Here is a 16,926-nt window from a genome sequence, read left to right as displayed (position 1 = left end):
CTCTTTCAAATCCTGGAAACCAGAACTTTGCCAAATTTGTATACTCCGTTTAGCACTTTGCTAAACCAGGGTAGTCAGCTAGAATGTTTTCCGATTCAGAGCCCAGACTTACCAATGATCGTCTCCACATATTCTGAATTGTCATTGACATTGAAGAGGTTGCCTGCTCCCAGGGCATAGTTCAGTGATTCTTCAAAGGCTCCCAGGTGATAAAACACCTTTGAAGCCACCAGAGCAGCAAATTCACGACTCCGGAAGCCAACATCTTCATACAGGATTTCACTATAGCAAAAGCAAGGGAGAAACCATCAGCTGCCATGACTGACTCCTTTAAACAAAAACCAAATTTCACATTTCAACTAACGTCCTGTGGATGATGGATATGCAATTCCTGAACCAAGAAATTCAGCTTATGGAATGTAAAATCTATTTTTTCCCTCTGTTAACCAAAAGACAAGGCAGGTGCATTTCATCCTTGTGCTCTGGACAGAAAAACCACCCTAATACCAGAAATTTGTTTCTTACATTTTGTCCACTGACTCAGAGATCTCTGCCCAGAAGTCATTGACAACAGCATTCAGTTTCTGAAGAGCAAATTCCTGTGAAAACCGAGAATTAAATTATTAGAGCTCTGCCCCCCAGAATCCCAGGAGTGCAGAGTTGTGTTACATAGATAAGTCTTAAAAGTATCACCATCTCTACCACATAGTTTCCCAAAATGACTCTTACATTTACCAGCTTACTCTGTAATATCTGTCTAGAAGGATGCAGAAACTAACTTCTGTGCACAGTGATAAGTTGGCCCCACTAAAGGAATGCAGGCAGATGGCAGTGAATTATTTGACTATTTCCAGGCCACTTTTGCATGTCTTCATCAGACTTAAAAGGCAGAGTGCCAAGCTACCTTCTCCCAAATAGTGAACTCAGTGTGGCTGAGTAAGTAGAGAGTATAAAGCTATGACTACTTTCCTTTTACTTAGACAGGCTTGCTCACCATGGACAAGGGTCAGCCCTGCTTTCTTCTCAGACTGGGGTTTTACTTAAAACCTAAAAATACCTAACACAGGCCAAACATCACTGGAATCCACCAAAATCTGTTTCTTCTTGAGTGAGGGTTGTATTTCCTGACATCATTATGTTTTGGCTAACCATGTTATAAGCTGCATGCTGTAAGAATGGCTGAGCTGTCAACTAAATCATTGCAATGTTTAACAGAATGGCAGTGTACTGCATATAATCTAAATTGACAGTGCTGCTTGGAACCTGACAATGAGGATACTAATGGCTGCTTCAGACATTAACTTTAAAAACACAGACTTTTAAGAACTATGTCAACCTTAATGACCAGCTACTCACCAATTATATGCCAAGTTTCAACTACAGTCGTACCTTGGAAGTTGAATGGAATCCATTCCGGAAGTCCATTCAACTTCCAAAACGTCTGAAAACCAAATCGCAGCTTCTGATTGGCTGTAGGAAGCTCCTGCAGCCAATCATAAGCCACAGAAGCCCTGTTGGACATTTACAAAGTGGAACACTCACTTCCAGATTTGCAGCGTTCAGAAGCCAAAATGTCTGAGTACCAAGGCATTCGGGATCCAAGGTACGACTGTATGTGCTTCTCCCATTCTCTGTTCTACTATCAGAATGGAAGGGATGCAAAAATGACTCTTACCTAACACTTTCTCAGTTGCTTTTCCTGAAAAACAGTTAAAAGGATAATCCTTGACCCAGATACCTGTATGAACAAGTGTGTAAAAACAAAACATTACACACTTACCTTAAGTTCTGGCTCTTCCTCATCAAGCAGCGAAATAATTCCAGCTACAAAAGAAAGGTCATGTTAGTCATCACAGAAATCAGTGCAGAACTGTCACAGCAGAGTCTACATCATACAACCCATTTTGGTAAACACAATTAGCTTCACCTTTTAATAATTAAGGGCATTTGTGTCTTAAAAACTACTCCTGCTTAAAGCGCACTAGACTTAAGACTGTAATCCTATGCACATTTAAATAAGAGTAAGCCACACTAAACCTAGTTTTAGGGTGTCAAAGAGGACATTTCAATGGCACTTGCGTAAGAGACAACCTGGCCGGGGGGGGGGGCTATATTTCCACTTCTATTTATTGCCATCCACTTCTATTTATTGCCATCTTGCAACAATAATTTCCCAATGTGGAAAGTAAGCAAGAGCCTTGAGGCTGCTACCGGTATGTGGGGCTGCTTCTCACAGGCAACATGAATGACTAAAGACATTTCAACTACTGTATTGGTAAAGTGTTGTAAATAGCTCCTCCCTGTGGCAAGAAAGAATTGCAACCAAGCAAAACAGCTGTACAAAACTTGCATATTTTGCATTTTCCTTCCGACACAAGCAGCTAGCATCAGGGCCTATGAACAGGAGGGCTAGAAAGTTCTATGGGTGAAGTCTGAAAACCTGTTTGGCAGTCATTCACTGTATGGCTCCAAATAAATACAGTAAAATCAATAACAAAAGAGGGAAGCAAATAAGGTTAAATGCAAACCCCTCTTCCTTTTTTTCCAGAGCCTTACTGCATATTCCACAATGCACATAAAAAATATAGTCAAAAATAAGTCGGGTTCTGACCACTTAAAAGTTTTAAGTGTTGCCTCAGAGAGCAGCAGAGAAAAATTGGATAGTAGGATATGAAAATGCATGGCAAAGCAGAAATTGATGGCCACCTCACCGCATCCACTGTTCCTCTGTGATTCATCATCTATAGAGATTTTCTTAGAAAAACAAACAAACAAAAAACCCCTTTAACAATTAATTACCCCTTTCCTCCAATCCCCAGAGACAATTAAAAAAATAAGGGTAAGCATCAAAACAAGAGGGCCAGTGCCTCTACATTCCACTATACCCATCTCTAGGGGTCTTTCTGAACACATTCAGTGCCTGGCTACAGACAGACACTACTCCAGTCATGGGTAACATTTAACAAGTGTGAGACAAGCTGCCTCATGTCCAATTCTACACTTCTTTTTCAGAAATGTCTCTTTCCCCACATCCCTCTCCATATAAAACCATTCCTTAGAACTTTTCACAGTTGAAAACAGAGGCATTTTGACATCTGCAAGACCTGTTTTATGTCCACATGCATGTCTACATGCACATACACAGTCAAGACACAACGGTCCTGTAACCACCTACCCACAACTACAGAACACATACTAACTCTTGTATTTGGACCCCCCACTCACCTCTGGAAATTTACAGTGTGAAAATTAAGCACCCTCGCCCCTCTCTCGCTTCTCCGCCGTATATTGCCTCCCATTTACTATATGCATTACCTTTCCTTTAAGAAGTTCAAACTGTGCACACAGTCCTGACCTCACCCATTTTATCCTCACAACCACCCTACGAGGTAGGCTGAGCTGAGTGATAGCAACCAAGCATCACCCAATGCACTTCGTGGCTGAGCCATTTTAAATACGGGTCTCCCGCAGTCTAGCCTGACATGCCAACCACTGCCTCACATTGCTTCCTTCCCAACAGCTGTTTTGCCCAGAGGCACCCATTGGAGTCTTAACTACACATATTACCACCTAGTGCGTAGCCTAGAACTCAAAGACGTTTTAACTTCCAGGGTCCTGAAGCACCTGAATAAGCCTACCACGTGTGTCAACATGCCCGATTTGTGTTGTTGCTTAAAAAAAAATATTTTGTAAGGCACCCAACATTCACACCCCAATAAAAGAACAGGAGCAGTGACCCTGGCACAACAGATATCCACATTGGAAGAGCCCTGCTGCAGGATCAGGCCCATGGCCCATTCAGTCCAGCGTCCGGCTCTCACAGTGGCCTACCAGATGCCCAATGTGGGAAACCCGCAAGCAGGGCCTGAGCAAAATAGCAACTCTCCTCTCCTGCGGTTTCCACCGTTTCTGCTTTTGTCTGCGCAGGCAGAGCATAGCCATCCAGCCCATCAGCCATGGACAGCTCTCTCTCTTCCCGCGTGAATCGCTGGCCGCCGCCGCCTCCTTCCTGCGGGGGTGAGTCCCCCCGGTCGACTAAGCGCTGCGTAGGAGCAGGAACTTCCCCCCGGTCTGAAGCTCCCGACGCTCAGCTTCACGATATGCCCACAAGCGACAAGTCATGACAGGAAGGGGGCGAGGCAGAGGGGGACAGGCCGCTCCGAACAGAGACGCCTGCGTGTCAGGGTGTCAGGCTAGATGACCTCTGGGGGTCCCTTCCGAGTCTGCGCTTCTGGGTTTCTAAGGGCAGCGAAGGACCTGCCGGGCAAGAGGAAGAGGAGCGGGACAAGGAGCCGGGCAGTGGACCCCCGGGCTGGGCCGGGGGCTCCCGGGAAGCGGCTTCGGGCCCTGCCTGACTCAGCTGAAAAGAAGCGGCCGAAGTGGGGGGGGGTGTCTTGTTTCCTCCCGGCGCTCTCTCACCGGCCGAGGTGATCATGGTGTCAGGTGTCCCCCGCCGGCGTCTCCGCTGAAGGAACCGGGAAACGGCGGGTAAAAGGGCGCGGGGTGAGGGGGAAGATCTTCCGAGACCGGCGCTGCCTGTCCTGCTAGCCCGTGACCAAGCTCGTTCGCCGCTTCCGTCGCGTCTTCGAGCCGCCCCGGAAGTGACGTGATAATAGCGAGCCCGCGGGACTCTTGCCACGCCCTACCGGGCTTCGAAGGCCCCGCTCTCCTCGGCAACCCGCGGACGGACGGGCTGCCCGCGCGGAATGCCTGTTTCAGGAGGAAAAGGCGGCGGCGAGGCCTGTGGAACGGGTGGCGGGGAAATCCTCCCGAGGGCAATGGAGAAAGAGGGGAAAGGCAACCGCGAGAATCGGGGCGTTGTGGCAAGTCAGGCAGCGGCAGACACCCAAGCGTCTCCCCAAGGACCCCTCTTTTCTTATACAGAACAGTACAGTACCTGCCTGTCCTGCTGCTCAGAACTGAAAGTCAGAGGGTCATGCCCACGTGACCCGGTCGGGGCCTTTGGGTGCCCCCTCGCCTGCAGTGGACCCTAGAGCATGGCTGGTAGGGCAGCCGCCCTGGATCAGCACTCGAGGGGCTGCAGTGTGTTGCAGGGCTTTGTCAGTGGTGGCCCCTCAAGGATAGAACTCGCTTTCTCGCCTGATGTGCATTGCAAAATCATACAAAAATTAAAGGTAAAGGAGTCAGGAGTGTGGACAAACAAATCACTCCTTACTCTGGAGTAGTTGCCTTGGGCAATATATTTTTGTATGACTTTGTAGTGTGCCAGTATATCACTACCCTGTATATTGTTTGTCGATGCGCATGGCATGGCGTTCATTTATTGCATTTATAGTGTATCTTCTCCTCCAAGGAGCTCGAGATAGTAAACACCACCTCCCCATTTTATCCTTGCAGCACTATTAGGGTTGGGGTTTTTTTTGGGGGGGGGGGGGAGATGTGCATATAACCTTTATTCTGTAAACTGCCTTATACAAAACATGGTCAAGATATGCTTTAATAAACTGGATCAATATCAATGAAATAATGAGCTTCCAGGAGACAGGATTAAAGATATCAAAAAATGTTATTACATCAATTATTCCAGCATATAAAACCCACACACCAAGTTAAATGTTACATAATACTCTGGCTGCAATGACAAACCAAAACAAAACAGAGAAACCTATTGCCATCATCACATTATTAAAAAAGGGGGGAGGGAGTGGGAGGCAGGAGAACAGTCATACAGCCAACCTGAAGCACTATGATACTTTAAACAACCATGACTTGCCTCAAAAAAAATCTGAGAGTTGTAGTTTGTTAAACATGCTGAGAGTTGCTAGGAGGCCCCTATTTCCTTCACAGAGCTACAGTTTCAGAGTAGTTTAACAATCCCTCTTCCCAGAAAACTAAGAATTGTAACTTGTGAAGGAAAGACGAGTCTCCTCACAATTCTCAGCACCCTTAACAAACAACAGCTCCCAGGAATCTTTGGGAGAAGCTACAGAAGTGGTATCATAGTGCTTTAAATGTGTGGTCTGAATGTAGCCATAGAAGGAGTCCCTGCCTTTCTTCCCTTAATCCACATTCTTTTGTCTTATCGTGCAATTCATGCTTTCCCACTCACTGTTCAAAATCCTTTAAAGAACACGGTGCTCCTTGCCTAGCATGAATAACTAGCATATCAGAATTAAATACTTCTAGCACTCAAACCTATTTACATTTGGAACATGCAAATTTATTCTGGCATAAACCTTTGTGTGCCAAACCCACTGGCTGAGACACACAAAGTGGAATTCCTCAGCAGGATCAAGCAGCACAACTGATGGCAGTAAGAGTGTGTGTGTGTGTGTGTGCGCGCGCGCGCACCAGGACTTTGTCGATGAGCTCACTCCTGATTTGCAGGAAGTTTGAGTCAGCGTCTCCATAGGGATCAATAGCTACAAGAATCTGTAGCCATTGTGAATTTTATTCAGCGGATTAATGGTTGGAACAACTTAATTCATGGTTAGTGCAACTAAAACATTAGTTGCTTTCATCTGCTTTATAATACACTTCAGTTTTGGGGTTTGACAAAAATAAAAATGGCACGACTCTTTTCGTACAGGCAGATTAAACCTTTGGAATGGACACTTGAGTTTGATGGCATTTCGGTTACATTATGAAGCATAGCAGCAGCAGCCCTTTCCAACGAGCGAGTTGTGTGGTTGCCATATTTTTTTGTTGGCAGGGCTCCTGTGCCTTTGACACCTGCAAGGACAAGCAGAAATAAAGCAGGGCTGGTTTTCCCTCACTACAGAAAGCAAGCAGAAGTCTTGTCTGGTTGGTTCCTGTGTGTGCACACGCTTCGTGCAACTAGTAATACAAACAGGAATTCTGTTAGTGGGGAGGTAGTGGGTGGGAGCACACACTGCAGAGCATGGCAGCCTTGTTCTATATCCGTTTGCATGGCAGTTGGAGTCCTGCTAAATTCAGCTGTGATGGCGAAATCCTTACACATACAGGCACACTCAGCATCTAGACCTATTGAGCTGTGCAGGAACAATGTAAAAAAACAAACAAACCCTGCTATAAGAGGGGCCAGTGTTCAAATTCAATTCCTCTGGTATGCATTGGAGAGCTTTCTGGACTGAGGTCCTCCTTAATCCACCTCACCCTTGCACATTCCCTCATTTCAACTTGCACTGTCCTACTTGTGCTACCGTATTTACCCTCCTCTTGAGGTAGGCAAATGGTATCCTATTTCAGCACATCAAAGACAACTGAGGTACAGAGGAAACCAAAGGGACAGACCTGCAATTCAGGGGCAGAAGAGGGTGTCTCAAAATCCTGACTCCTCCCTTTCCTGAATCATGCTGCTGTTCACTGCAGGACTGGGAGATATTCCAGCCTGGGGACTTCCAGATATTTTGAACTACAACCCCCATCAACCACAGCCAACGTGAAGGTAAGTATTCAGGAGTATTTGTAGTCCGCTGTTCACCCTGGGGGTCCCAGGATAGCACATAATACAGGGGCCGGCAAAGTTTTTGTGGCTTGGGCCGGTTCACGGTCCCACAGACGCCACGGTGAACCAGAGTGTGCATGCGCAAACGCTATTTTCAGCGCTCCTTCTGGCGCGGAGGAGGCATGCACAGCTTCCCATTGGCTGTAGAAGCTTCCTGCAGCCAATGGGAAGCTGGCCAGTGTTGTGGAAGGCAGTCCCCGCTCTTCTCCGTGCTGGTTTAGCGTGACGCACGGGAGCCGACTGAGAGGGCGGCGGGGATCCATGGGCCGGTTAAACGACCCCATGGGCCACGCTTAGGTTGCCAACCCCTGACATAATACATTGAAACCGAAAATTAGCAATTTAAAATGGACAGCCTAAGAACAGCAGCTAAAAAATGTGATGCAGCAGCTAAAAAAGCCAATGCAATTCTGGGCTGCATCAATAGGAGTATAGCATCTAGATCAAGGGAAGTAATAGTACCACTGTATTCTGCTCTGGTCAGACCTCACCTGGAGTACTGTGTCCAGTTCTGGGCACTACAGTTCAAGAAGGATACTGACAAGCTGGAACGTGTCCAGAAGAGGGCAACCAAAATGGTCAAAGGCCTTATGAGGAACGGCTTAGGGAGCTGGGTATGTTTAGCCTGGAGAAGAGAAGGTTAAGGGGTGATATGATAGCCATGTTCAAATATATGAAAGGATGTCATATGGAGGAGGGAGATTGTTTTCTGCTGCTCCAGAGAAGTGGACACGGAGCAATGGATTCAAACTTCAAGAAAGAAGATTCTACCTAAACATTAGGAAGAACTTCGTGACAGTAAGAGCTGTTCGGCAGTGGAATTTGCTGCCAAGGAGTGTGGTGGAGTCTCCTTCTTTGGAGGTCTTTAAGCAGAGGCTTGACAGGCATATGTCAAGAATGCTTTGATGGTGTTTCCTGCTTGGCAGGGGGTTGGACTGGCTGGCCCTTGTGGTCTCTTCCAACTCTATGATTCTATGATTCTTCTAACAGCAGACAAAACAAGCAGTTGTAGTCCAAAAAATCTGGAAGGCTGCAGATTCGAGCAGGCTATCCCAAGGCATGCTTTGCAAATGAAAAGGCCCAACAAAGCCAGCAGCTATGCACAACAGCCCATCAGTGTCTCCTAGTCTTCCATGCCTTCATGGAACTTGTAAGGCAGAGGGTACAACACCTTTGACCTGGCCAACAAGTAGCAGCAATCCTATTGCAAATTTTGTGATGTTTCTCTCCCCTCAGAAGTCTCTAAAGGAGGTCAGAGAAATAACTCTGTTCTGCTTTCACCATTAGTTTAAAAATGGTTAGCACGGGTGATGTCGGTTGCAAAGGAATTTCCAAAGCTTTACTTTTCTGCAGAGTTTTTCCGCTCCCGATTTTGTGAAGTTCATTAGCAGCAATGAATAGATGCCAGCTGAAAATACATCTAGTATTAGGCAAGCTTGGTGGTTTCAAAGCTTTCAGCTATGTTTACGAAATACAAGGAGCCCAAACACGCTAAATTAGGTCACTCTCTAGTCTAGGGCATCGGGGAAAACGTTCCAATACAAACTGAAAATGTGCTAATGCATTAAGCCAAAGTTGCACAAGGAAGCTTCCCCTGAAAGTTTTGTCAATTCTAAATTTTCCAGAAAGCCCCCCCCCCTTTACAGGTTAATGAACATAAATCGATATAATCTCCAGCCCCATCAGAGTTTTATAGAGAACCTAGAGAGACAAAATAGCAACTAAGGCGAAACAGAAACAGTAACATTAGTCAAACTGTTTGGAATTTTAGTGTGTCTTGCTGCTGTTGCAATTTTACATTATGGACTATTCACAAGCTTACTTTTTTAAAAAAAAAAACCACCCACATGTCTATAGTACAAACAGTTCACAGTGAATAGAGTATTTTGAAATGTTAGGCCAGGAGAAGAAGCACTGCCTTCTGGAATAACGGTCGCAAGTAAAGCACGTCAAGCAGCTTCATTGGCAAAAATAATTGATTATTTCCTCTCGCCTCCTGTGCTGTGCTTTTACCAATTAGCTCTGGACCCCACACATCGGAAAAGGCACCAGTTACAGAAGCCTGCAGCAACAAGGCCTTTCTAAAGACAGTCAATGTTTCCAGTGCAAAACAAAGCCCAGCAAAGCTTTCTAATGGAACTGCTTTGTGCAGAAGAGGGCAACTATTTTCTTCCAGTAGAAACAAGATTCTCGGGCATTTCATGGGTGCCAGATTTTGGGGGCTCCATCACATTCTTGTGAACATTGGGGGGTTTTTTTGCCTAAACTCTACTACTATTTCCTGCCCCTGCAGGCCAGTCCCTAGAAACACCATGGTTTAGGAGAATTGTAGGACAACTGTAGGACAAGAGAACAGGAGGACAGACCCAAAAAGGAACACTTCTAGGAACGCTCTCCTAGGATGAGAGCAGATGCAAAATATATACGTTGGGCTCCGTTTAATGCAAATGTACTTTGGACTCTAACAGTACTAGATCCAGAATACATTACAACTGTTCTCACAACCACAGAGAAGAGGCAAGCAACACCTGCCCAGATTTCTACATATTCCACTGAGAATCTTGTCCCATCCTCTTTGCGATGGCAAACACAGTTCAAGCTGGAAATCAGGGAGAGGTTTTTTGGCTTTTTAAAAAAAAGCAGCACCAGAGTCGTTCCTCTTTTTCCTCCCAAGCATAATAAATTCTCAGCCCATAAATACTTCCTCACCATACATTTCACATTTGAAGGCAGTTATTTCCCTAATAAGGCAATTAAAACAATTACCCAATAAATGAGAAGCCACAGTCGGTAATAGCAATATGCTCACTGACTAGAGGACAATGTCTGCTACTTTCCATGAAAATGACACAGCCTTTTGAGTGGGAACCTCAAGGATTTGATGTAGTTCCCATGTAATTCTTCAGGCTGAGGAGGTCCCCCATCTTCACTTGGCTGAGGCCAAGCAAAGCTGCTTCTGGGCTTCTGCTACAAAGTTTATTGGGATCAAACAAAGGCGACGTAGCTCCTTTAAAAGAGCCAACACCATGCTCCCTCCCCCCCACAAAGAGTGTGCTTGATGCTTTTCCTACAAGGCAAATAAAGGGCAGCTCCTTCAGTCCGATATAGCAGCAAAGAGAAGGTTCCTCCAGGACTTCTTAAGTGGCTACGGCTCCACAGGCCTCTTCGCAGTTCCCGTTGGGCTCCATGTTGGTCAAAGACACACCTTCTTCCGGGTCTTGCAAGGCATCTACGTTGGGGGGGAAAGGAAAACCCATTTAGAGCGTCTCAGTTACAAAGGGAAAACCACCATGGTTTCCAGTCAAAACGAAGCCAAGGAACTGAAAGGGAGAGGATTTTAACTTGGCACCAAAAATATTTTAGGCTATTTGACAAATGTAGGTTGCAATTCTCTGCACTCTTTACCTTGAATGGTGACTGAACACAGAAAGTAGCAAGACGCAGATTTGCACAGGCGGGGTACAAAGGGAGTGTACCACTATGGTTTCATCAGCAGAATGTCCTCCCTCCGTGCATCCCCTAAATTTGTCTGGCAAGCAGAGCCGTCTTTACCATTGGTGTCAGTGGTGCGTTGAGCCAGGACACCGGCCTCTCAGGGGCGCCCTAGCGAGTGGGGGGAGCTGTGCGGCTTTGCCAGAAGCCTCCCCTTTCCTTGCACGCCCTCCAGCTGCGCCCCACCAACTATATGGCTGCCGGGCGTGCAGCTTCCTTCCCAAGCCTCCACAGGTGGAGAACGATCCCCACAGAGGCTTAGGATGGAAGCTGCGCCAAGCTTCCCTCCCAAGCCTCTGCATCTGCTAAAGACGGCCCTGCTCCTGGTCACTGTCCTCCTCCTGCTACATGGCGAAAGGCGGCGCACAGCCTTCCTGGGCTGCCTTCTTTGGTGCCCCGACGCCAGAGAGCATGTCCGCCAGCACATTTCCCTGCTTGATCGCCGCCACCACACTGGGGATCGGGGCGGTAGGGGAGGCAGAGGACATTTCCCACACACCCTCCCTCGTTTTGGAGTTGCTGGGGGGGGGGCGCCGGAGGGATCTTTGCACCACAGCGCCGGATATGTTTAAGACAGACCTGCTGGCAAGCTCTCCCCACCCCCACAAACTCTCTGTACACATTCCTGTTTGCAGGTATCCTTCTTAAACCTCAGCACCAGCACCTAAATTGGTCCCAGACACCATGGGGGCTAGGAACTTTACAGACTTTCAAACCAAAATCAGGAATCTTAATTCTGGACTCCACATGGGATGACACCCGTGTAACAAAAGTTGCAGCGGGTCAGCTCGGCCGATCCCGAGAGCTGCCTACCCTACTGCACCACAGAGCCCTCAAGTAGACCTGACCTTCGCTGAAGTTGCTGGGGGCTGCGTCCGGATGCCCCTCCTTCCGCCGACTCCTTCGAGCCCAGGGGATGCACTGCAGGAAGGCTGGGATCCTCTGCTTCTTGGCTTCTGCCCCTTCTTTGGAATGAAGAAGAGAGCAAGAGGTCAGGCCAGATGTACAAAGTGCAAACCTCCCAGCAGATTAGATAATCTGGCTCAGGCAGATCTGCTTTACCAAATCTGGAATAACACTCCAGGACCCCCAGGTGCAGTTAAGGTCTCCTGAAGCACAAGAGGAGTCCTGGTGGGTGAAGAGAGTGGCTTATCTAGGCCAGCATCCTGTTCTTAGAGTGGCCAGTCAGATGCCCCTGGGGAGGGTGAAAGCAGGAGCCCCTAAAACAGGCATCCCCAAACTGCAGCCCTCCACATGTTTTGGCCTACAACTCCCATGATCCCTAGCTGACAGGACCAGTGGTCAGGGATGATGGGAATTGTAGTCCAAAACATCTGGAGGGCCGAAGTTTGGGGATCCCTGCCCTAAAAGAAGCTCAACAACTTTGGCTCCCTCCCTGCAAAAAGTCCTGTTGCATAATCCTTTAAAGCCATCCAGGTTGGTGGCTATCTCTCCACAGCCCCAAATCAAAGAATCATAAAACTGTAGAGTTGGAAGGGACCTCGAGGATCATCTAGTCCAACCCCCTGCAATGCAGGAATCTCAGCTAAAGCATCCATGACAGATGGCCACCCAACCTCTGCTTAAAAACCTCCAAGGAAGGAGAGTCCACAACCTCCCAAGGGAGATGATTCCCCTGTCGATCAGCTCTCACTGTCAGGATGTTTTTCCTGAGGTTTAGTCGGAATCTCCTTTCTTGTAACTCGAAGCCACTGGTTCGAGTCCTGCCCTCCAGAGCAGGAGACAACAAGCTTCCTCCCTCTGCCATGTGACAGCCCTTTAGATATTTGAAGATGGTGATCCTATCTCCTCTCAGTCTCCTATTTCCCAGGCTAAACATCCCCAGCTCCCTCAACCGTTCCTCATCAGGCTTGCTTCCCAGGCCCTTGATCATCTTGCTTGCCTTCCTCTGCACACCTTCCAGCTTGTCAACATCCTCCTTAAATGCTGTAACCTTTCTCCATACGGGAGTTGCCCCAGCCCCTTGATCATTTTGGGGGCCCTCTTCTAGGGCCCAAAGCAAAGGCTGCCAGCTGTATCTCTGTGTACAATCCCAGGACAGGGAAGCAAGACTAGAAACATCACCTGGGGGGGGGGGAGGCAGGCAGGTGCCTGCCATAGCCGCCACCTATCATGTTTTCAATGTCAGTGCTACTGAACTCGCTGGGAAAATGAGTATAGAGGCGTGGGATTTGGGTCCAGCGGAAAGAAACAGATACCTTTCCTCTCTGCAGCCAGAGGCAACCTGGAATGACCCCCACAGTCACCTTTAAGAGCCTGGGAGATTAGCAGCCTCCGCCCTGGAGGATTAGAGTAGTTCGGCAGCCAAGGATGTGGCTCGAGGGGCCGGAAGGCTAAAGTTAGCGGAGCAAGGGAACTGCAAACCTGCCCTGAGAAGTGGAAGCTTAAGGCCAATTCCTTCTTCATGCAATACATAATTAATCTATGGAACTCCCTGCCCCAGGAGGCAGCTAACCAAGATGGCTTTAAAAGAGGATGAGACGAATTAAGCAAGGAGAGGTCTCTTGATGGCTGTGCTCTGCAGTCAAGAGGCAGCAATGCCTCTGAATCCCAGTTGCTAGAAATATCAGGAAAGGAGAGGGCTCCTGTGTTCGAATCCCGCTTGCCAGTTTCCCACAGGCACCTGGCTGGTCGCTGTGAGAGCAGGATGCTGGACTTGATGGGCCATAGATATATTCCTGCTAGATCAAACCAATGCTCTTATGCTAGTTCTCTCCCCCAAACCCCATTTCCAGGTACCGGTAACTGGCATTTCCATCAAATGTTGCATTTTAAAAACAAATAAGGTTGTTTCTTGGCCTCGCTCCTCTGCTTTCTACCACAACCAGATAACGTAACTTATTGTTGTTTTTTTCTGCCACCAATTTCACATCAGGACAAAAAAAAAAACACCTCCTCCTCTTCTAAGTGCCAAGCTACTGCCAAAATCACAGGGGCAAGGCCGTAAGAGAGAGGGTGGCAAGCCGCTGAAGGAAATAAACCTGTAAGCCCTTTTAATTATTATTATTAATTATTAATTATGATTTTTATCAGCAGTCAAGCCAAGCAGTTATTTGTTTTAAACAGAAAGTCACTGGCAGTGGATAAGTGCCACCATCTTAATATTGACGCATGGAATTACAGTCGGAGGTATCCGAAGAATTTTAAGTATGTTGCAATAGCTGGAACGTTGGACCAGGACCTGGGAGACCAGAGTTCAAATCCCCATTCAGCCAGGAAGCTCACTGGGTGACCTTGGGTGCCAGCCACGCTCTCTCTCTCAGCCTAACCTACCTCACAGGGTTGTTGTGTGGCTGAAACAAGGGGAGGGGAAGAGAACAATATCCAATACCCACAATTGATTGGTGAGAAGGGTAGGATATAAACAGAACGGCAGAGCCTAAATCTGTGACACAGAAATGAATTGCAGCAACAGGTCAGAGTCTCTGGCTGTTAAGCAGGTTGGTGGTTCGAGTCCACGCAGGGGCTGCTTCCTGCATTGCAGGGGGTTGGACTAGATGACCCTGGGGGGGTCCCTTCCACCTCTACAATTCCATGAATCAGCATGGAGTTGATCCAGATTAGTAAACGGGAGACCAGGGTTCAAATGCCCACTCAGCTAAGGGTGACTCTGGAGTCATTCAATACCTCTTGGACTAACCTACTAGGATAGGAGCCGATTCCCTTCGGCCCCCGCCAATAAAATATTAGAGGGGTCCAGTCACACACACACCCAAGTTGATGGGCATTGCCATTCAAATTGTGTGTCTTGCGAACGATTATGCAGAGTAGGGCTTACCAGCGCCCCCTCCCCAACATTGAATTCAAGTTGGCATCCCTTGCCTACCTCACAGGGTTATTGTGAGGAATAAAGGGGGGGGGCAAAACCACGTGGGGCACCGTCAGGGCCAGATTTAGCTTTGATGAGGCCCTAAGCTACTGAAGGTAATGGGGCCCTTTATACGTCCAGCTGTCCTTTTTCAACAACAAATTGCCACTGTTTTTGCATTGAATATATGCTATATGGTAATTTATGGATCCAATAGGTATGGATCTAATAGGGACGCAGGTGGCGCTGTGGGTTAAACCACAGAGCCTAGGGCTTGCTGATCAGAAGGTCGGCGGTTCAAATCCCTGCGATGGGGTGAGCTCCCGTTGCTTGGTCCCAGCTCCTGCCAACCTAGCAGTTTGAAAGCACGTCAAAATGCAAGTAGATAAATAGGTACCGCTACAGCGGGAAGGTAAACGGCGTTTCCGTGCGCTGCTCTGGTTCGCCAGAAGCGGCTTTGTCATGCTGGCCACGTGACCTGGAAGCTGTACGCCGGCTCCCTTGGCCAATAAAGCGAGATGAGCGCACAACCCCAGAGTCGGTCACGACTGGACCTAATGGTCAGGGGTCCCTTTACCTTTAATAGGTATCTAAAGCCATTTGCACATAACAAAATATGTATTTTTATCAAATAAATTGTTTTTTTATCTTATATTTTGGAAATGTACATCCAGTTATTTCTCCCTTTAATTTTTTTGTGGGGCCCTAAGCTATAGCTTGTTGTCTTTGTCCATGGAGTTTTCTTGGCAGGGATACTGGAGTGGCTTGCCAGTTCCTTCTCCAGGTGGATCACGTTTAGTCAAAACTCTCCACTATGACCTGTCCATCTTGGGTGGCCCTGCATGGCATAGCTCATAGCTTCTCTGAGTTATTCAAGCCCCTCCGCCACGACAAGGCATTGGTCCATGGGGTCACGAAGAGTCGGACAAGACTAAGCAACAACAACAACAACAACAACAAAGCTATAGCTTGTTTAGCTTATAGGCAAATCCGGCACGTCCACCGTGGTGGAGCTACCTGTGCAAAAGAGAGCTGGATATAAATGCAAAATAATGCCTGCCCTTCCCCCCCCCTTGCGCTCACCTGCTCGGAGCTTCAGGGCGGCTCTCAGCGCCCGGCAGGCGGCGGCGCGGGCTTCGGCAGCCCCCTGACCGGCTCCGGGGCTGTAGGGGGCGGCTTGCAGGGTGTCGTGCTCTGCCGGGCGCCTCCGTCGGAAGACTTGCCGGAGCAGCGCGTCGAGCTGCAGCCGGGCGCCCTCACCTTCGCCGGGGGGCCCCCCGCTCCCCAGCACCACCACGCCCACCACGCCCGGGAGCGCCGCCGAGGGCAGCTGGCTGCGCACGTCGCAGAGGATCTCGCGCAGGCGGAGCCGCTCCCGGCGCGCGTGCGGCGGCGGCAAAGGCGCGAGCGATGCCTCGCGGAAGAGCACGAAGAGCAGCGCGCACGGCGGGCACGAGCGCGCCGCCGAGCCTCTGCCGCCGACGCGCACGCGGACCCTGCGCGCCCCTCCGGGAGGATCTGGATCCGGCTGCGCCCTCGCCGCCGCCTCCGCCTCCTGCTCCTTGCGCGGCTCCGGCTCGGCGAAGAGGTCCCGGGCGAAGGTCTCCAGCAGCGCCCGCGGCGCCGGGTCGCCCTCGCGCGCCTCGCCCACCAGCAGCAGCCGCCCCCGGCCGCCCGCGCGATCCACCAGCGCCTGGAACTCGCGCAGATGCAGCAGCAGCGGAGGATCCATGGAGAGAGAGGCCGGCCAAGCGCGCCTCCTCGCCGGCCGAGGACTCCTCCTCCCTCCCCGAGGACGAGGAGGACCGGCTGGACGGAGGCGCCGCCCGCAAGCTCAGCCCCCGGCCGGGAAGGGTCGCCTGGAGCGGCCGCCGGAACCGCCTCTCGGAGGAGGAGAAAGAGAAAGCTGCGACCGGCTATGAATTCACTTTAGTTGCCTTAAAGAACTCTAGAAAGGTAGAGTTGGAAGAGGAACCAACAGGATCATCTAGTCCAGCCCCCTGCAAGGCAGGAATCTCAACTCCCATGCCCCACCCACCCCCCATCCTATAGTTACAGGTGAAACTCGGAAAATTAGAATATCGTCGAAAAGTGCATCTATTTCAGTAATGCAACTTAAAAGGTGAAGCCAGTATATGAGATGGATGCATGACAT

The 16,926-nt window shown here is 48.9% G+C and overlaps 2 protein-coding genes across 2 annotated transcripts in view; both read right to left on the bottom strand.

The window, feature by feature from the left end:
* Nucleotides 1-4,586, bottom strand: part of PSMD1 (proteasome 26S subunit, non-ATPase 1) — an 81,495-nt gene extending 76,909 nt beyond the window's left edge. The window contains exons 1-4 of the mRNA XM_035133918.2: nt 4,420-4,586; nt 1,781-1,824; nt 526-599; nt 113-282 (exon numbers count right to left, since the gene is read on the bottom strand). Of these exons, the coding sequence (XP_034989809.1) occupies nt 113-282; nt 526-599; nt 1,781-1,824; nt 4,420-4,435 (304 nt within the window). The 5' untranslated portion in view covers nt 4,436-4,586. The remainder of the gene's footprint in view (nt 1-112; nt 283-525; nt 600-1,780; nt 1,825-4,419) is intronic.
* Nucleotides 4,587-9,282: 4,696 nt separating this feature from the next.
* C5H2orf72 (chromosome 5 C2orf72 homolog) lies at nt 9,283-16,565 on the bottom strand. Its single transcript, XM_035133820.2, has 3 exons — nt 15,855-16,565; nt 11,791-11,907; nt 9,283-10,679 (listed from the first exon to the last, which is right to left on the bottom strand). The coding sequence occupies exons 1-3, from the start codon at nt 16,501-16,503 to the stop codon at nt 10,588-10,590; spliced, it is 858 nt and encodes a 285-aa protein (XP_034989711.1). The 5' UTR covers nt 16,504-16,565; the 3' UTR covers nt 9,283-10,587.
* Between the last annotated feature and the right edge of the window lie 361 nt (nt 16,566-16,926).

The sequence above is a fragment of the Zootoca vivipara genome, chromosome 5 (assembly GCF_963506605.1).
Source record: "Zootoca vivipara chromosome 5, rZooViv1.1, whole genome shotgun sequence".
NCBI lineage: Eukaryota > Metazoa > Chordata > Lepidosauria > Squamata > Lacertidae > Zootoca > Zootoca vivipara.
This window is presented reverse-complemented; position numbering and strand designations above follow the sequence as displayed.

What these genes read in the sequence shown, in the direction of transcription:
- C5H2orf72 (XM_035133820.2), bottom strand. Translation starts at nt 16,503, where the DNA reads ATGGATCCTCCGCTGCTGCTGCATCTGCGCGAGTTCCAGGCGCTGGTG. An exon ending in CGCCCTGAAGCTCCGAGCAG is followed by an intron (nt 11,908 to 15,854) that starts GTGAGCGCAAGG and finishes TTCATTCCAAAG; the next exon opens with AAGGGGCAGAAGCCAAGAAG. An exon ending in CCCCAGCAACTTCAGCGAAG is followed by an intron (nt 10,680 to 11,790) that starts GTCAGGTCTACT and finishes CCCCCAACGTAG; the next exon opens with ATGCCTTGCAAGACCCGGAA.